The sequence below is a fragment of the Tigriopus californicus genome, chromosome 9, assembly GCF_007210705.1.
Source record: "Tigriopus californicus strain San Diego chromosome 9, Tcal_SD_v2.1, whole genome shotgun sequence".
Classification (NCBI taxonomy): Eukaryota; Metazoa; Arthropoda; class Copepoda; order Harpacticoida; family Harpacticidae; genus Tigriopus; species Tigriopus californicus.
Window position 1 is genome coordinate 12668222 of NC_081448.1, and position 17134 is coordinate 12685355.

The following is a 17134-nucleotide window of genomic DNA, read 5'->3' on the forward strand; positions in this document are numbered from 1 at the left end:
TCAGTATTTTGTGATGAGGACGAGCCCCTCTCGGATGTGTCGCACGGTAGTCGGAGGAAGGCCTGCTGTTTCTTAGGAAGATGAGGAACAAGACTGAGGACACTCTCTCTCTCTTGGCGTATTGGGTTGGCAGGGCCCCATTGCCCGAAGTAACCCTTTTAGAAATCAATCGGTTATCGTCGAGGGCACCGTTAGTGACAGGCATGATATCAAGTCAGATGTTTCACAGGGGTCCATTTTAGGACCTCTGCTTTTCCCCATTTTCATTGCTCTGATTAAGCTCTTGGCTTAGTGTTAAAACCACGCAAGGTCGCTTTGGACAGATAACACCCTTGAATATCTTTAAATACTAAGTGTTGACGAGTGATGGGACACTTCATTCCGAATCATAATAGGACAAGTTTCAATATTAAGCGTTTTTACTCCTGAGGCATTGCGGATAACATCGATTTCCTTTTGAAGGTTGTTCAGATCTCAACCCATATTTACACATGTCTTCGTGTCCATCGCATCAATATCACTCCCCTTATTGGCAATCCACGGAGGGGTATGCCAATCGCCTTTCTGAGTTTTGATTTCCAATTGTATGTTCTCTCTGGATTGAATTTGGGCCAGTTGGATCGAGCTCATGGTTTTGGCCAGTGAGTTTCTTCCACGAACTAGTTTCAAGGAGTTGGCCCACTCTTCCACATTGTGAAAAGTTTTATCACGGGTAGAGCAGCCAATTTCGATTCATGATTTCTACGGCCAAAACTCAGACATTTATTTAAAAATCGATTACATGGTCCCGTACTGTTCGATTGGCGTTTCTCCTTTTTTATGTGGAAGAACACTATTTCTCTTGGAAGCTTTTTGGAAGAAGGTTTCTTTGGGATGATGACACGTCCTCCTCTGCTTGGCAAATTTTCACACCTCTGCCCAAGGTCAAATCCGTTTCTGCCAACAACCTGTTCATTTTTTGAAGTCCTAAGTAATCCACTGTTACTTTGGTTAGGAATTTTGGCTCTCTCGGTGTTACTTGCGTCATGGAGGACAAACGGAAATTAGTCCTTGAGTGCCAGAAAACCACGACCTCTATAACAAACGACCTGGGAATGAGCTGCCAGGCAGCTTGCGACATAGAAAACGAGGAACAGTAGACCGACAGTCTGGCTCAGGAAGAAAGCGATCCCTCAGGACCAAGGCCATGATCAAGACTGTGAAAGGATGCATCACGAGTAAGCCTGAGAGTACCATCTGGGGAATGGCCCGAGACATGAATGTCCATGCAGTCCGGAGGGTTGTCAAAATTGACCTGGAATCCAAATCAAGAGCCAGGAGAAAAGATAGATCTCGTGGACAATAATACAAAGGCCAAAAGACTTGAAAGATCCAAGGCTTTTTAATCGGTGATGAAGCATGCCCTGCCCGTAATTATCTATTCAGTTGGAAAAAAATGCCAAGTGGATAGAGTGTCCAACATCCAAATAGACCGCTACATCACCACCCCGAAGCTCAATGACGTTCCAGACAAGTGCTGCCGGGTCCCTGGGCACCGAACATGCCAGAATAGCTCTTAAAAGATGCCAAAACATACCCGAAAGCAAAAAAAAAAACCATTCCATCTGGAATCACGACCACATTAAGTTCGCATTCAAAACAAATTAATGCTTAGCAAAGAAAAAGACATGGCTTTTGGAGACTCATGTCGATCCTCCGATTGAATGAGAGTTTGGGAGAACACCTTTCTCATTTCTACAAGACGGTGGGCCATAAACCATGGGGACACAAGCTTGGTTGGAGGCGAATTTTTAATCATTTGGCCCTAAGCTATGTGTCCACCTAGAGCCCCCTGACTTGACTCCAGTGGACTTCAACATCTAGATTCAAGTCGAGGGAGTTACAAACAAGAAATCTCACTCATCAGTGGCTAGTTTGAAGGCCGTTATCCACCCGCCTCTAACATGTCTGCAGACTACCTTAAGACGGTATGTGCCAACTTTCGGCCTCGTCTGGAGGCCGTCATTTTTACCCAAGATGGCCATATTGAATAATACATTCCTTTATAGTTGGAATTACTAGTTCTTACTGAGAAAGGCTTTGTCACCTAGGTCTTACGATCTTCCTTAGTGAACTTTTGAAATTCTAACGGGTGCGCCATATTATCATGTACATATTGATTTTAATGGACTTAATGAACATTTACAGTGAGTCGGAGAGCTTAGCGCATAAAATTGAAGTTGAAAGGCGTATATCATAGAATCATATTTCTCAAATACACCACCCTTGGACGGCCACACAGAGCTTGAGTCTGAGGNTCTAGACTCAAGTCGAGGGAGTTACAAACAAGAAATCTCACTCATCAGTGGCTAGTTTGAAGGCCGTTATCCACCCGCCTCTAACATGTCTGCAGACTACATTAAGACGGTGTGTGCCAACTTTAGGCCTCGTCTAGAGGCCGTCATTTTTACCCAAGATGGCCATGTTGAATAATACATTCCTTTATAGTTGGAATTACTAGTTCTTACTTAGAAAGGCTTTGTCACCTTGGTCTTACGATCTTCCTTAGTGAACTTTTGAAATTCTAACGGGTGCGCCATATTATCATGTATATATTGATTTTAATGGACTTAATGAGCATTTACAGTGAGTCGGAGAGCTTAGCGCATAAAATTGAAGTGGAAAGGCGTATATCATAGAATCATATTTCTCAAATACACCACCCTTGGACGGTCACACAGAGCTTGAGTCTGAGGACAAAGTAGCCAAAAATCTTCTTTTCTTAATTACTGTCCATGGTGGCCCAAGTCTCACCTACTTCAGCTTACACACTTTGCTGTGGATGCCCCCAGATGTACGAGTAGAAATACAGGGAATTCAGGTTGGGACTGTTTGGGGGCCAAACCAATTTCGACCAGAAACCTCTGGAGCCCAACCTTTGTTCAAGATAGGCCAGACGTGGAGAGTTCCTTGGAGGCAACGTGGAGCTTATTAATGCTATAAACTGTGGTAGGTGTTTGATATTTAAGAGGCTGTTTTGTCTATTTTTAAATTTAGATCTACAATATGCTCGAAGATGTTTGTTAATACACGGACTTCTAGAAATATGGGCTGCAAGCAAACGAGCTTCCCGCCAAATTGGCCTGCTCTTGGTCATAGTAACTCTGAGCCACTTTTCGAATTAAAGCAAGAAAATAAAAAAGTAGATCTCTTCAATTAAAGGGAGGTTATTTTTATACGCATTTCAAGCAGATTGGCAATATCACATCAGTCCCATGGAGATTATAACCGACATCATGAAGATGGCGAAGAGGATAAACATCAGATGTTTGTATAATCTCCGGATGGACACAATTCGCCGCTTGGTTTCTTTAGCATGTGTACTGGGCTCGCGTGATTGTTCTTAGAAGGTCGGTATTATGATATGGTATTTTTTTTTCAAGACATTTTGAACTGATGTTTTACTTCTGAAAATGTGACAGGACAATGCTTTTCCGCCAAAGTTGCGTATGCATTTCGTCCTCCCAAAGGTTGATCCGAGCTCTGTTTACCCCATAAGTGAATACTGAAAGTGTCACTGGTTAGTTCCTCCAAAACAGTATCGGTCTCTTCCGGTGCGAAATATCGTTTCCAATTCGTCCAATGGATGGGATAAAATGCACTTGCGGGAAAAATACTGATGTCTTCGCATACGTTATCTTCAAAAGAGGTGCAATGGTCTTCCAGAACAGATGTCGCCAAAGCCGGACCATTTGCATTCCATTCTTGACCTTGAAACGATGTTCCAAGTTTATCAACGAACTTGCCAAGAATCGGATGTTTCACTCGAAATCGCATGACTCCAACCCCTAAAATTTGAATAGATATAACTTTAAGGTTTTTAAGTAGAGTTGTAAGGTGACATACATTTGGTAATTGGTATTTTGTGTTATATTCTTGTCAGACAAATTCCTTTTTAGGCAATTCTAAACCAATCTATTTGTCCCCAATTTCTGTGTAAAGTCAGTTACTCTGTTGAGGTAGCCTATATTGACTTTGATAATGTACAGGGTGCGTGAGCAATATCTGAACATTTAGTAGAATTTTAATTTCCCGCTTTCTAAGATAGCTAGAGATCTGCGGTTTCTTTTGTCGGGAAAGGGAAAAAAACTCACCTATCTACACCATTGGGAAATATTTTTAATAAAATCGAAAATGGAGTCTGAATTGGCCAGGAAGCATCAAATTTCTGATTTGCCCAACGCTGGAGTCTGAATTTTAGGTATCGTCGACGTTTCCAGAACCACTGCCTATGCCATGAAGAAGGCGTTGGATGAGAAGGGAGGTCTAAATAGAGCTTTTGTCTCAGCGGAGGCCAACAATAATTGTCCCATTAGAAAGGTTTAATGGTAATGATTGTGTCTTTTTTAAGCTAATAATCTAAAATTTGTTTTTAGGGTCGAAAATGCCAGTAGTCTGCTTGATGTTCTAGATCAAATCTACTTATGATTGCTGAGAGTTATATGACCTTGAACGTAATGAAATTCCACTAATCAACATAGGGTTAAACGCCATTAAGCACTCCACACGTGGACAAGGGGAGTTAAAATATTCAGCAGGTTTCGTCCATGAATGTTTCATTGGTTTTCCTCCAAGATGATGGAAAGTTTGCAGAATATATCTAGTTAAAGATGGGTAAGGCTTTTCAAACGTGTAGTTGGATATATTTGACGTTTCGGCCCAGAGATAGTTCACATTGATTGTTCAATCACTTCTTGGGTGTGCCTCGCCCCTTTGAGCTCAATCTCATTAAACTGAAGGTTTAAACCTGTCCATAGATGTTTCATTGGGAACATTGATACAATGAGAGAGCTCTCGTACTGGGAGAGACTAGAAAGATGGGGACTTTACGGTAATCTGAAAAGCTATGAAAGATATCTGATACTGTACGTCTTCAAAAGATTCCATGAGCTTTGTCCCAACCCAGGATTTAGGGTCTATTCTAATGACCGTAGAAGCTTAAGGTGCGTTTTGAGAGCACCTTCAAGTCCTCGAGAATCCAGGCTAGTTCGAACAATGAAGTCCACATCTCTTCTTTCTCGGGCTCCTTTCATTGTTTAATTGGCTTCCCTCTAATATTTGTAGCACATGACTACATAGGTGAGACCCTGTAGCAGTTTTCAAGTCAGACTTGACTAAATTTCTGATCAACCCTACATTGAATTGGCTAGCCAGATCAAATACCTCGAATTCTTTGGTGGATCAGATGTCATATGAATATAAAGTTAGGCAATAATCCAAAGTTTCATATTTTGAGGTGGTGGAAATGTCACTCCCCATTGAGATAAGGAAGTCCACAAATAACAGTTACCTAGGACATCACATCATGTACGCATAAAGAGGTTAAACTCAAAACACCTTAACTTTTTCATAATGATCCTTTGGTTTGTGTACATCAGAAATATATACCTAAGGGCCCAGTTATAACAGTTCTGATTCAACAATTTTTGACGTTGTTCAAACTTGATCATCCCTTTCTATAGAAAAATAGAAGCAACTGACTGATGATTGCAAAGAAAAACCCATCAATTTTTATGCTCTGAAAAACTTACGTTTTATTGGTAAATGCTTTATCTTATGCTCCAAGCAAATTCATCCAGCAACAAGAATTGTGATTAACAGCAGTGATTTGTGATTTTCATAGCTACATTTTGGATTTGGTTTTAGAAACATAATGTTATTTGGTATGAATCAGCATGGGAAACATTGCGTCACCAATGTTTAGAATTGTCTTGAATTTGATTTTTCAAAGGATGTCGATTTATGCTGGAAAAAATGAATGACCTTGCTGCGCTTTACTAAGCTCTCATAATCCTACATCATTTATCTCTAGTTCCTCCAAGGATCCATGATAAAGAGCAGGTGCATATGAGATCTATTTGTGGGAAATTTACGTATACTGAGCAATCTTTATCTAATGGTTAGCTACTACCCACCAGGTGGGGAAGAATCATTCTTCGCTCGCCCTAATCATAACAAGGGAATAACATGATTCCTAAATGAAAAGTAATCACGCAATATGAACCTCGACCTAACCATAGCACCGGCTTCATGCACATTCTGTGTGTTTCTAGAGACAAGTAGAAGAACATGCCATTTTCCTCTCAAAAGCTTCTTTCTCCATACGAGAGAGTAACTAATGAGAGAGCTAAGTTCCTTCACTTGTCCTACTTCTACCATCAGATCAATGAGTAAACATACCTACAAAACGGCTTTCCTTGCCGATGAAATTAGGAACATCGGGTAACGGTCGAACGAGGAGTTGGTCGAGATCCAGGTAAATACCTCCAAATTTGTACAAGATAAGGAATCGCACAATGTCGCTGACATGTGAGATCATATACCAGCTTTGTTGAATCTGGCCCGAATCCCAAAGATGTCGGAGAGGTGAATTCACTATGAAAGTTTCGAATTCCAAGAATCGGAAGCGGATATTAGGGTAGATATCAAGGAGATGTTGCGCTGTTGAAGTCCTCCTCAATAAGTCAGTGGTGAGTAAGACATACACGGAATGCTCAGGATGATGAGCAGCCACACTTTCTATGGTGCAGATCTCTCTTCTGGTTAGGATTGACCTGCCAGAGGACTCCACGAGAAAGAAGCGGTTCCCATTAGGTGTGAAGTTGTTAGTTATAGGTTCGAGGACCAAGTTATATTTGCTAAAGAAAGTCACTGAGCGATTGCGAGCTCGAAGATAATTGGCGTCAACACGTGGGTGGAAAACGACATGATATTGAATAAGAAACAGCGCCGAAATTGCACTCAACACTAAGATGACAGCCTTGCGCAGTTGATATCCCATTGAAAACGTGCGGTGTATAATGGTTTGAAGGGTGTCAACACTAGTGAACGAAGCATTAACAGACCTGAGATTCACATGTGTTATTTACGAACCGTTCCCGCTCTCGATCTTATCGATAACTGATAAGAACCTGAGTTGGCTTATCAGCAACAAAAAGAGAAAGACCTCATTGGCTAACATGGCTTGGAAATTTAAAAGACCAGTTACGACGGCAATAATATTCCTTTGCATTGTGATTTTAATGGCTACTATGATTTATAACAGTCGACATGAGGGTGCAGACTTTGCAACCTTAAATTCCGAACTTCAAATCCGAATGGACGAACTGGCACAAGCACAAGAAGAGGCGGAGGAGAACAATATGGAGTTTGATGAATTAGACGATGAAGTCAAGATCTTCGACGAGCTGGATCCCAACGAGGTAGGAAAAGACCTTCTTTAGAAAGCATGCCCATACTGTGTTGGATTCATTTCAGGTGATGCTCAATGGGGATATGTTCTTTTTCGTATCCTCGGGAGCCCAAGATTTGAATTCCCGGGAAGCTTGTACTGTTGAGGCTGCAGCACAGCTTCATCCTGGCAGGCACATTTTCGTTCTCTTCATAACGCCAAATATCACGAATATCATACAGAGCCACACTTTGTCAGTTCTACTTTCCTACAACAATGTCATCTTTCGCTACATAAAAGTGTCTAAGTAAGTCTGACCCATATTTTGATCAATTAGCTAGATTCTCCTGACGATAACGTTTTCTTCTGTACGTATCTTTGAAGCAGCCTAAAGCGAATACTATCTGTTACAGGCTATATTCTCCCCTGTTCGAAATAATGTAATGTTCCCATATTAAGTTAAACGAATTGGGTACTGCATAATTATCCAGGTGTATTACATTCATCATTTTAGGTATCTGAGACAAAACATTTATTTGGAACAATGGTTCATCGAGTCCGGTTTTCAAGAATCCGATCAAATGCCTGATCATCTGACTAATGCACTTACATACGCCATGCTCAATAAATTTGGCGGAACAGCTCTGAGTTTTGATGTGTTGCTCTTGCGATCCATATCCTGGATGGGAGACATCCTACCAAGATGTCAAGACGACCTTATAGAGTCGACTCCTTTAACACTTAAAAGCAAACATCCATTGGCCTTGGATGCAATGGAGCAAATGGTTCACTTTCATGACTCAACGAACCCGAAGGCCACTGGTAGCTATCTTCTAACCCAACGACTTAAGAAGAAGTGCTCAGTGGAATTCATTACCGAACTTCTTTTCAAAGAGTGTGGTGCAAAAAGTGACGCGAAAGTGCTGACTTCCGAAGTCCTATGTCCAGTGGAAGAGGATAAGCACTGGCGAATTTTTGATCCAGCTCGCACCAAGTTGGTTCTTCAGAATCTCAAGGAGCACAAAAGCCATGGACTGAAGCTCTGGCGAGAATACACGGACAGCTATCCATCATGGGGATCAGCCGGTAAGCCCACGGCCTTCTCCAGTTTGGCCCAAGATGCATGTCCTCTAATCAACCTGCGTGTTGGGTCTATAAATCAATTCTAATGCGATGAGAGAGGCCAAAAAAATCCCAGACCAAGGTCATGCGTGACTCTCAGTGCTATGACTGAATGCACAATCCCTCTTTGTCGGTCGTTTGTGGGCTAACAACATGTGCCTTTGAACATTGAACATTCCTGGGCTTGGATATCCTGTGAGCTGGTCGTTAATCGTGTATCATTGTCGAACTTTGAGGGCCTTGTCATGCCCTTCTGAGGGCCCTGGGAGCAAATCAAACACGCTCCTAGCAAACAAGGACAACCAAAGGCCTGCCAGTAAACCCGAAGACCCCCCTCCCCTGCCTCTCTTTCCCACTCGCTGTGAGCGTCTTTGAAGGTGGATGGTCATTCAGCAAAAGGACGAAGGAAAAAACTTCTGCCACTAGACACATAAATTCAATCATAGAATCACGGGGCGAGAATGAACCCTTTCATGTCATTATTTGATTCTTTTATATAAATCAAGCTCACACACCATTGAATGGTTTTATGAGATATCTATATATCCTTTCTGTTGATGACCCTAATACAAACCATCCTTGCTACCACCACCTAGTCCATTCAATACTAGAAGTTTTTATTCCAGATCCATTCGCCAACTCTCTCTACATGCAGTGTGGCTGAGACAAAATGTTACAAGTGTAAATCAGTCGCGAAGTTTGGCCCCGACACAGAGTGATCATGGGCAATAATCACGTCTTCTCCTTCGTACCTTTCATAAAACAAGAAAGGACGGGACGAAGGCTTGCAAGACGAGTTAGAGAAGTCGTGTTGTGGAAGAAGTTGTTGTACCACTGTACCACTACTGCGAACGGAAGTTGTAGAACGAGAGAGAAAGAGAGCCCTGGGCTAGGTTTGCACAAGTCCTTTTCAAATGGTTTTCCTCGTCATGGGGGTCGTGGAAATCAATGTGGATGGATGCAGTGTTCGGCCGACATTCCGACCAAGTGGAGGTCCTTAAAACCATGCACAAACTGCGGATTTTTGTTAATCAAAGCGGCTAATCAAGTCTGAGTGTCAAAGCGGCCTTTCCAATCTCTGAGAGCCCTTGCCCGCGCCACTTCAACCATTTCAACCACTGCAGTACTACCATCTAAAATGAGTGTCTCCATGACGGAAAGAAGCTCCTCGCCCGTTTTAACACCCTCCCAGGAGCCGATCAATCAACAATGGCAGTCCGTGGCTCAGAGCGTGGCCAAACCCAAAATGGACTTATCCAAGGCTTTGGCCATTATGGGCTTCAGCAGTTCTCGGGTTCTAGACCCCTCAGCGGGTCACAATCCAAAGACCGAGTTGTCCAGTGCTTTGACGAAGAAAATGCAGGAGATCGAAACGCGGCGCCACCATTCGGGAAAACGATTCGGAGTGAACCGCAATCTCGACAAAGGAGGCCCAGTAACCGAACAGAAGCAGAGGGACGATGCCAGAATACTGCACGAAGCTTATCAATTTCTGTCGCGTAGATATCTGTCCTCGGGCTCAAGTCGAGAGGAGGATGCGGATGCAAATGCCATTTCGCCCATGGCCATGTTGGATCAACAGCATTCCCACTCAAAAAACGCATACAATTTCGACAATGCGGTCGATGGAAATGGCGAGAATGCCACGAGTGCTGCCGACCAAGCGGCTGAATTTTGAGCTATGTAGCGTTGCCAATTTGCCTTGGAAGAGAAGGAGTCCAGTTGGAAAGTAGTTTTAGTTCGTTGGTTACGAGCAAGTCGCTCGAAATTGGGAAGTGCATCTCATCCAATGACTGAGATTGCTTCCCCAATCCCTTGTCTCGCTCATTCCGTTCTCTGACTTTTGGGATAGTGCCAGGAAAACCAGGCCATCGTCCAAAATTCGTATTGCATATTTTGATTTCCAATAAAACGTGTGGAATCGGATATTACATTTGCTTCCCCGAAACCCAATGACCTTCGCGAACTTCGGTACGACTTCTTTTCTTCTTGGAAAACACGAAACACGAAATCGGTCCACGAAAATAACAAAATTCTGACAGACTCGTGTCTTCTGTCCTCATGATTTCTCTTCCGTATTTGTAGCAGAATCTGACACCAGAATAAACCCTCGTTGGGCATTTAAAAATAGGACTAAGACGCTGATGATTGGGAACAATTCATGTCTCTCTTGATGACAACGCCCTCGTGGAATCGGTCTGGCAGGTAGCAAGGGTCAAATTTCAAGATTGATTTGGGCAAATAATGACAAGAACACAAAGATGAAGTGATGGATAATTTAATGGTCTCACTGTAACACTTGGTATGTTTTTCGATTTCGAGCAAAGTCCCCATAGAAAAGGGTTGGGTGGGAAAATGAGAGGATAACACCACGGCAGCTCAAAATCTACAACAGGTCTCAAAAGTAAGCGTAAAATTTTCGATTTTAAGCAATGTTTCACATTTGGACACAAGCTGCTTGAGCCCTGTAGGCGTCGATAGCGGGTTCCAGTGTTGACGGGTTTTATCGAATAAATAATCTATGGTATCTTTGATAGATTGAAAAGTACTTCAACAAGTCCAGGCATGAGAAACCATTAAAAGCCAGTTTTACCACCTGGCAGAAATTCCTTGCAAAGTAGATTTTTGCCTTTGTTGTCAACCACTGATTCATTTTTCATGGTAAAACATTTCTACACACCTTCGATTCTTCAAGCATTAGGTAAATGTTGTTGTTGTAAAGTAACATGGGGTTGATTCCTATCCTACTATAACTGACTTGTAGGTAGGTTTGGCATATCTGGTACTTTTGTGACCAAGTGTATCGTCAAATCAAACCACTAACCCAAAAGGAAAGTGGGGAACTCCAAAGAAGCCGCATTTGAGCGGAAAGGACCTAGCAAGGATCCCAGCTTCATCCCAGTTTGATTTTGGCTTTTGAAGAGGCAACCACCCTCACGTTCGCTCTCTCTCTCTCTCACTTGTCCACTCTTGGCACCCTCAACAAGATGAAGCTCAGCACTCAGGTGTTGGTTTCTGTGACTCTAATTGCTTTGTTTGCCACTCCATCGGCGGATGGGGTTTTGTTTTGGAGTTGGAAGAAGAGTTGTAAGTACTTGCCAAAAGAGTTCTGACAAACGGATCACAACACAGCCTCGGATTCAACTTTCCAACTTTTCAACTTTTCTTTCAGCTCTCCTCTATTTCAAGCGTTGCTGGTTGTCATATGATTCCAAGTTTTGTAAAGGAAGCGCTTCCATTCATCCTCAAGACAACGGAGGCTCTGACAGCCTCGGTATGGGCACTTATCCCATTGTGCCGATAGGTATTCTTGGCACCCCTGACTCACAATCGAGTACCATCAAACCAACCACCACTTCAACAACAGCAACCACAACAACAACCATGACGACAACAACATCTACCACCACTACCACTACCGATTCTACAACCACGACAACGACAACAACAACAACAACGTCAAGTCAGGTAATTTCACTGCATTATGAAAAGACATCTGTGTAAAATTATCTAGAATATCCATCGTCATTGCTGTATCCTTGTTCAAAGAAGTTTCTGACGAAGAGAAGGCTAGATTAGAACCGCAATAATGGTTTCGCTTCACCTAGTCCCGAATAAACAATGCGCCACTCGGTCACAGAAATTGTAAAAAATCATGGCTTTGATTCAGACACCAGACACAATGAGGGTCGGGTAAAACTTGGCATGGAGTCATGAAAGGATCTTCTCTTGATTGAAAAGTTAACGAGTTGCGACCATAAAAATTACGTTCATGGAAGGAAAACGTTCCATTGCAAAATGCACCTCATTCGTGCAAAACTAATCTGTTGAGTCTTTCTCCTGTTAGACCACAACCCCTCCGCCCACCTGCCCGCCTTATTCTGAGATCAATTTCCTTCATCTCTTCAACTTTGGCACCAAGCTGGAAGAAGAGCTTGCCTTGACCACATTGACGGATTCTCCATCTCAAAATCGAATCGACAAGACTATTTCCGACCTTTGTCTGTTGACCAGCTTTCAATGCACAACTAACTCTGATTGCGGTCAAGGAAGGCTGTGCTGTGCCGCCAATGCCCCTTCCAATAGCTTCAAAGACACCTTTGACTACAGTCTGGATTACTATGAACACGAGGACGATGTTACTGAAGGACCAATCATTGACGAAATCAAAAGCAGATTTTGCAAGATCTGCATTTTCCCTCATTGATCCCTATTTTGACCAATAATAAATATGATAAAGCACTTTAGGTGGGGCTTGCCCTTTTTTCGTGGAATCCGGCAAGCCATTTCCTATTCTTCGGAATTGTTTGAACCTTCTAGTAAGAATCGCCTAAGAACTTTGTAAATAAGAAAACTCCAATGACAGGGTAGATCCTTCATGTCTTTTCTCATTTGGTTGAGTTGACTACTAACGAAAAAGTTCATTTAGAAAAAGAGCAATAAGGATGTGTACACAAGTACGACATCGTAGTTTTGAGCCCATGATAAAACACCATCATTCTTAACTCGTATCAATCTATTCGATTCAGCAACCATTGTGGCCTCCACTCAACTCAATGACTTTCCCAACTCACTTTGACCACGTCTGGTGGTTAGAACAGGTTCTCCCAAAATGATCACAAAAAGGATATGTATGCACTAATCAAACGATAATTGTTATGGTCCGTTTTCAACTATAGCAATTACATGTGCTCAAATCTTGATATCGAGTCAATTAAAAAGATACCCCGGGGACATGATTTGCACCTCGTGATTAAGCCCTAACCTAAAGGACTTGACAGTCAGAAGTACCAAGATCCTCAATCTGCCTTTTTGAGCTCCTGTGCAAAATGATTGCTGGCTTCCTCTTTTCAAAAGAAATATCAGTTGCTTGTTAGCTTGCCCCATAAAATGGACTTTCTTCTATTCCGCTAATTGAATGTATTTGGTAGATTAAATGTTTTTGAAAGTTTGATCACGATTCCGTCAATGGGGCATTTAATTTCTTAATTCACCAAGGTTTCCATCCCTTATGAAGACATGCCAAATCCAGCAACCAAATATATACGTACATATAGGCATATCAAATCCTAATAACCACGATTGAAATGGACAAGAGTCCTTTCATTGATCAGAAACACAAATGACAAAATCTACATTTTCCCAACTCGTTCTGACCGATGAAAACTTCAATGAAGCATTCTAAGGGTCGAGTTGTTCGGTATCACTTGGAACACCAACGATTGGCCACATGTTCTCGTCGAAATTCATAGGATCCAGGTTCATTACTCGACCAGGCGGGTAGGTATCAACGAGGCCATATCGCCATGTGTGATACACATATACCCAACGATTCGTGGGGGAAATCACAGGGGATCCGTGTCCAGGACCGACAAAGGTGCAATCCTCGCCATTTTCAAACTTTTCTAAGTCAGTGTGAAGGAAGGTGCGATCCGAGGGGGCTCTTTCATAGGGTCCTTGAATCTTGAAGGACCTAGCTACCACTGTATGGTAGTATGGACTGAGATAGACATCACCAGAGAAGAGCAAATAGAAGTAAGGCTCTTGGTAGAAAATGGACGGTCCTTCGACCACGTTGACATCTTCAGGTTCAGTGGCTTCCATGATGATAGTTGCTACGCTTCCGGGAACGAAGTCGATCCCATTGCTTTCAACCTCTTGAATATAAATCTTGGAGGGCTGATTAAGGGCATTGTCGTCCGTCTTCCAGACCAAATAGGGTTTCTCGTTGTTTCTAAGGGTATGACGGACCTCTTTTATGATCCAGACATGGGACAGTACATACACGTCACTCGTGTTTGCCAAGCTATTTGAACTTACGTTGGATCCCTAGTGTAATGAATGTCGATCACGCCTGGTTCACCTTGTATGATAGGACGTCCTAGATCCAGATACGGACCAAATGGATTGACCGAGTCTTGAGAAATGGCCACACCAATGGCAAGTTGGTTGTTCTCACTCTGTCGAGCTGAAAAATACACTTGATACCTGCCATCCACCAAATGAATCTCGGGGGCCCAGAAATCTTGGAATGCCCATGTTGGCCACTCATTTTGTTTGAACACATGCCCTCTCTAAAAATTCGATAAATATTTTTTTTGACAAGTGATGGCAAAGCCTGTTTCTTTGACGGAAATATTGTTCCGAACTGATGCTTTGGTTTCTTCTCAGCTCTGGTGGACTTTGGAGGAAACATTCATCTCACCTCTTCCCAAGTAATCATGTCCTTAGAAAAGAGAATGGGGAAAAGGTTTCCCTCTTGATTCAAGTTGGATGTGGTCACAGCCACATATTCACCTGTTGGTAGCCTTAAAACACCTGGATCTGGATGATTAGAGTCCACAATGGGATTGATGTAGGAGGCCAATCCTAACCCTGTACACAAAGGTTTACTCAAAGTGAATCAAATGAAGCTAAATATCAGAGTTTGGTTTCAATTTCTGATCCATACCCAAATTCAAAAGTATGGCGGTGGTAGTAAGCTGAAGACACTTCATTGCTTTTTGCAGACTTTGGCCAATCACCACTAACGCTTGATGGCGTAAATCTTTACCCGAATGTACACTTGTAGCGTATGTGTTGCAGGAAAACGTAAATTATTCACGCTTTGTTTGTCTTAAGTTGCAATCACTAGTTCTAAAGGGACATTTTGAGTCAAATCAGAGAAGGGATGCTGTCAAAAATTGGATCTTGAGTGACATTAAGCAGATAATGAACAATATGGAAGCATGATGATTTTCTAATACAACGAGTAAAGCTTGGTTTCGTTCATGTTTTATTTCCATCCTCACCTTTTCGCTCTTAGATTTCCCATATGAATAGCTAGGAACTGGCTAGGAAATCTTCAGCTGGCATAACTGTTCGAAAGGTCGCAAGTTGATATCGAGATTGGGCACATATCTAAAGTAAATTGTTGATGTTTGCACTAATGCATGAAAAGAGGTTGGAAAGATAATGTATCTAGGTTAAAGCACAACTGTGAAAATAACTTCTTTTTTCAACGATTTTCAACTCGAATTAAATCAAACCAAAGATTTTGGAGAAAAATCTCAGGATTTTAAGAGGACATGTGGGATAAATAAATTCTGGTGAAATCATTGCAATATCTTTATCTTTTTCCTGCCTGAAAAAGATGCAGGACACTAAAATGGAAACATACATCACAAATTTAGTTTTATCGAGTTCCAGGTGGCTCCTTTAATTTCTTAGTAAATGCAAACAGACTTACAAAACATTGTTGTCAAAGATGGCTGCGATTCATGTCACATCGAGGATAAAGACCACTTGCAGTCCCAACCGACGTGCTTCCTGAGCATTCCAAGGAGTGAGCAAGCATGCAAATAGTGCGAAATAATGTACTAACGCTACACGAAATATGTTTTACGTTCTACACTTCAGAGGGCGCTTTGTGAGTTAGCCTCTGCCAAATATACGGCCGATTGGACCAATTATTCTTTTTTTTTATTATAAAACGTTTGAATTGTTTTTGGCTGATTCCATCAAAATCTGATTTATAATTTAATGACCCAGGTCTCATAATGTCCGGAAAAGAAATCGCTTTCATGGCATGTTTCGAGTAGTTTATTTAGCAATTTACAGTGCGTCTTCCTAACTTCGTTTGGGCTGTTTGACGTTTCAAATGCAGTGGTAAAACGTATTTTTAGGTTTGAAAATTGTTAAGAAAGTCTCAAAAAGGAAAAGAGTGTCAACAAGATACCGTATGAACTATCAAAGGAGGATAAATAAGCATACTAGTATCTTTTGTGAATTCAAAGAGCAAAACATCCATTGAAAAAAATATTCAGCCAACTTTTGCCCAGTAATGACAAAACTTTTAATAGCTTCTTCATCTGTCTTTATCACTTATTATGGCTGAAATTCACAAACTGGTTACTTCTTTTGACGAAAATCATAATACATTCTCCCAAAATTCAACAAAGGAACGTGTTGTTTATTTAAATATACACCGATGGACAAATGTGATGATTTGATCTGCACTAGGTGCTGATTGATTTGACATGAACTTGAATACTTCGACTAATTTCTGCGAGAATTTCCTGACCTGAAAGTTTCTATTATCATTATGTTCATGAAATTGATTCTTATTTGACATTAAAGGTTTCTGAAACTTTTGGCAAAGGTGGGCATTCAGTTAATGGATATCAAGCATTATTATTACGTTATCGTTTGAACGTTCATTGTTGATTAATACCTTCCACCAAATATGTCTCGAATATTATCTATATGTTAATTTCTTATTAGCATTTTCTCTCTCCTTTTCTTCAAAAGGCTGATAATTGATCAGGTTTGTCAATTAACCGTTTCCCCTGTCCATCTGGCAAATGCAAAGTATTGTGCAAAAAAGCAAAAAGCAGATATTTCAAATATATATACTTATTTAATTAATCATCAAGGAGCTGGCATAACCGAGTGGTCTAAGAGACAGTGGGAACGAGACAAAGGCCCTCTGCACAGGTGTCGTGGTTAAGTTAAAGTTTCTTAAAAAACAACCCTTTTTCATCTTGAACTGCTGGGGGATCCCATTCCCAGTAACAGTAAGGAAGTGCACCCCCAAAAAAATGCAAGATGATAAAATGGTAAATATCACGGTGATCTCAAATTCAAAGGCTTGTAAAAAAGCGTGTACAAGTTTTCTCTTTTATCGCTATACTCGAATGAATACATTAATGCAGGTCTTATTTCTTACCTAAAGTGTGCCCCGCAGTTTAAGCAAAAAGGATTAAAACCTGCTAGATAAATTGATACACTCTTTATATGTGCGTTGAACAAAAGCAGCTTGCG

General features: G+C 41.6%; 4 protein-coding genes across 5 annotated transcripts; 2 read left to right on the forward strand and 2 right to left on the reverse strand.

The window, feature by feature from the left end:
* Positions 1-2640: 2640 nt before the first annotated feature.
* Positions 2641-6820, reverse strand: LOC131887093 (lactosylceramide 4-alpha-galactosyltransferase-like). The gene is made up of 2 exons (XM_059235597.1): positions 6220-6820; positions 2641-3827 (listed from the first exon to the last, which is right to left on the reverse strand). The coding sequence occupies exons 1-2, from the start codon at positions 6818-6820 to the stop codon at positions 3418-3420; spliced, it is 1011 nt and encodes a 336-aa protein (XP_059091580.1). The 3' UTR covers positions 2641-3417.
* Positions 6400-8923, forward strand: LOC131887090 (lactosylceramide 4-alpha-galactosyltransferase-like). 2 transcript variants are annotated; one of them, XM_059235591.1, is made up of 4 exons: positions 6400-6509; positions 7085-7241; positions 7297-7517; positions 7725-8923. In XM_059235591.1, exons 2-4 carry the CDS (start codon positions 7137-7139, stop codon positions 8377-8379), a joined length of 981 nt encoding a protein of 326 aa, XP_059091574.1. In that variant the 5' UTR covers positions 6400-6509; positions 7085-7136; the 3' UTR covers positions 8380-8923. The 2 variants fall into 2 exon arrangements, with proteins under 2 accessions (XP_059091574.1, XP_059091573.1); XM_059235590.1 differs by lacking the exon at positions 6400-6509 and having other exon boundaries at positions 6849-7241.
* A 1674-nt stretch (positions 8924-10597) lies between these two features.
* LOC131887094 (integumentary mucin C.1-like) lies at positions 10598-12852 on the forward strand. Its single transcript, XM_059235598.1, has 3 exons — positions 10598-11419; positions 11505-11800; positions 12180-12852. Exons 1-3 carry the CDS (start codon positions 11320-11322, stop codon positions 12537-12539), a joined length of 756 nt encoding a protein of 251 aa, XP_059091581.1. The 5' UTR covers positions 10598-11319; the 3' UTR covers positions 12540-12852.
* A 440-nt stretch (positions 12853-13292) lies between these two features.
* LOC131887092 (intracellular endo-alpha-(1->5)-L-arabinanase-like) lies at positions 13293-14962 on the reverse strand. Its single transcript, XM_059235596.1, has 4 exons — positions 14784-14962; positions 14538-14707; positions 14153-14406; positions 13293-14066 (listed from the first exon to the last, which is right to left on the reverse strand). The coding sequence occupies exons 1-4, from the start codon at positions 14827-14829 to the stop codon at positions 13514-13516; spliced, it is 1023 nt and encodes a 340-aa protein (XP_059091579.1). The 5' UTR covers positions 14830-14962; the 3' UTR covers positions 13293-13513.
* Positions 14963-17134: the final 2172 nt, after the last annotated feature.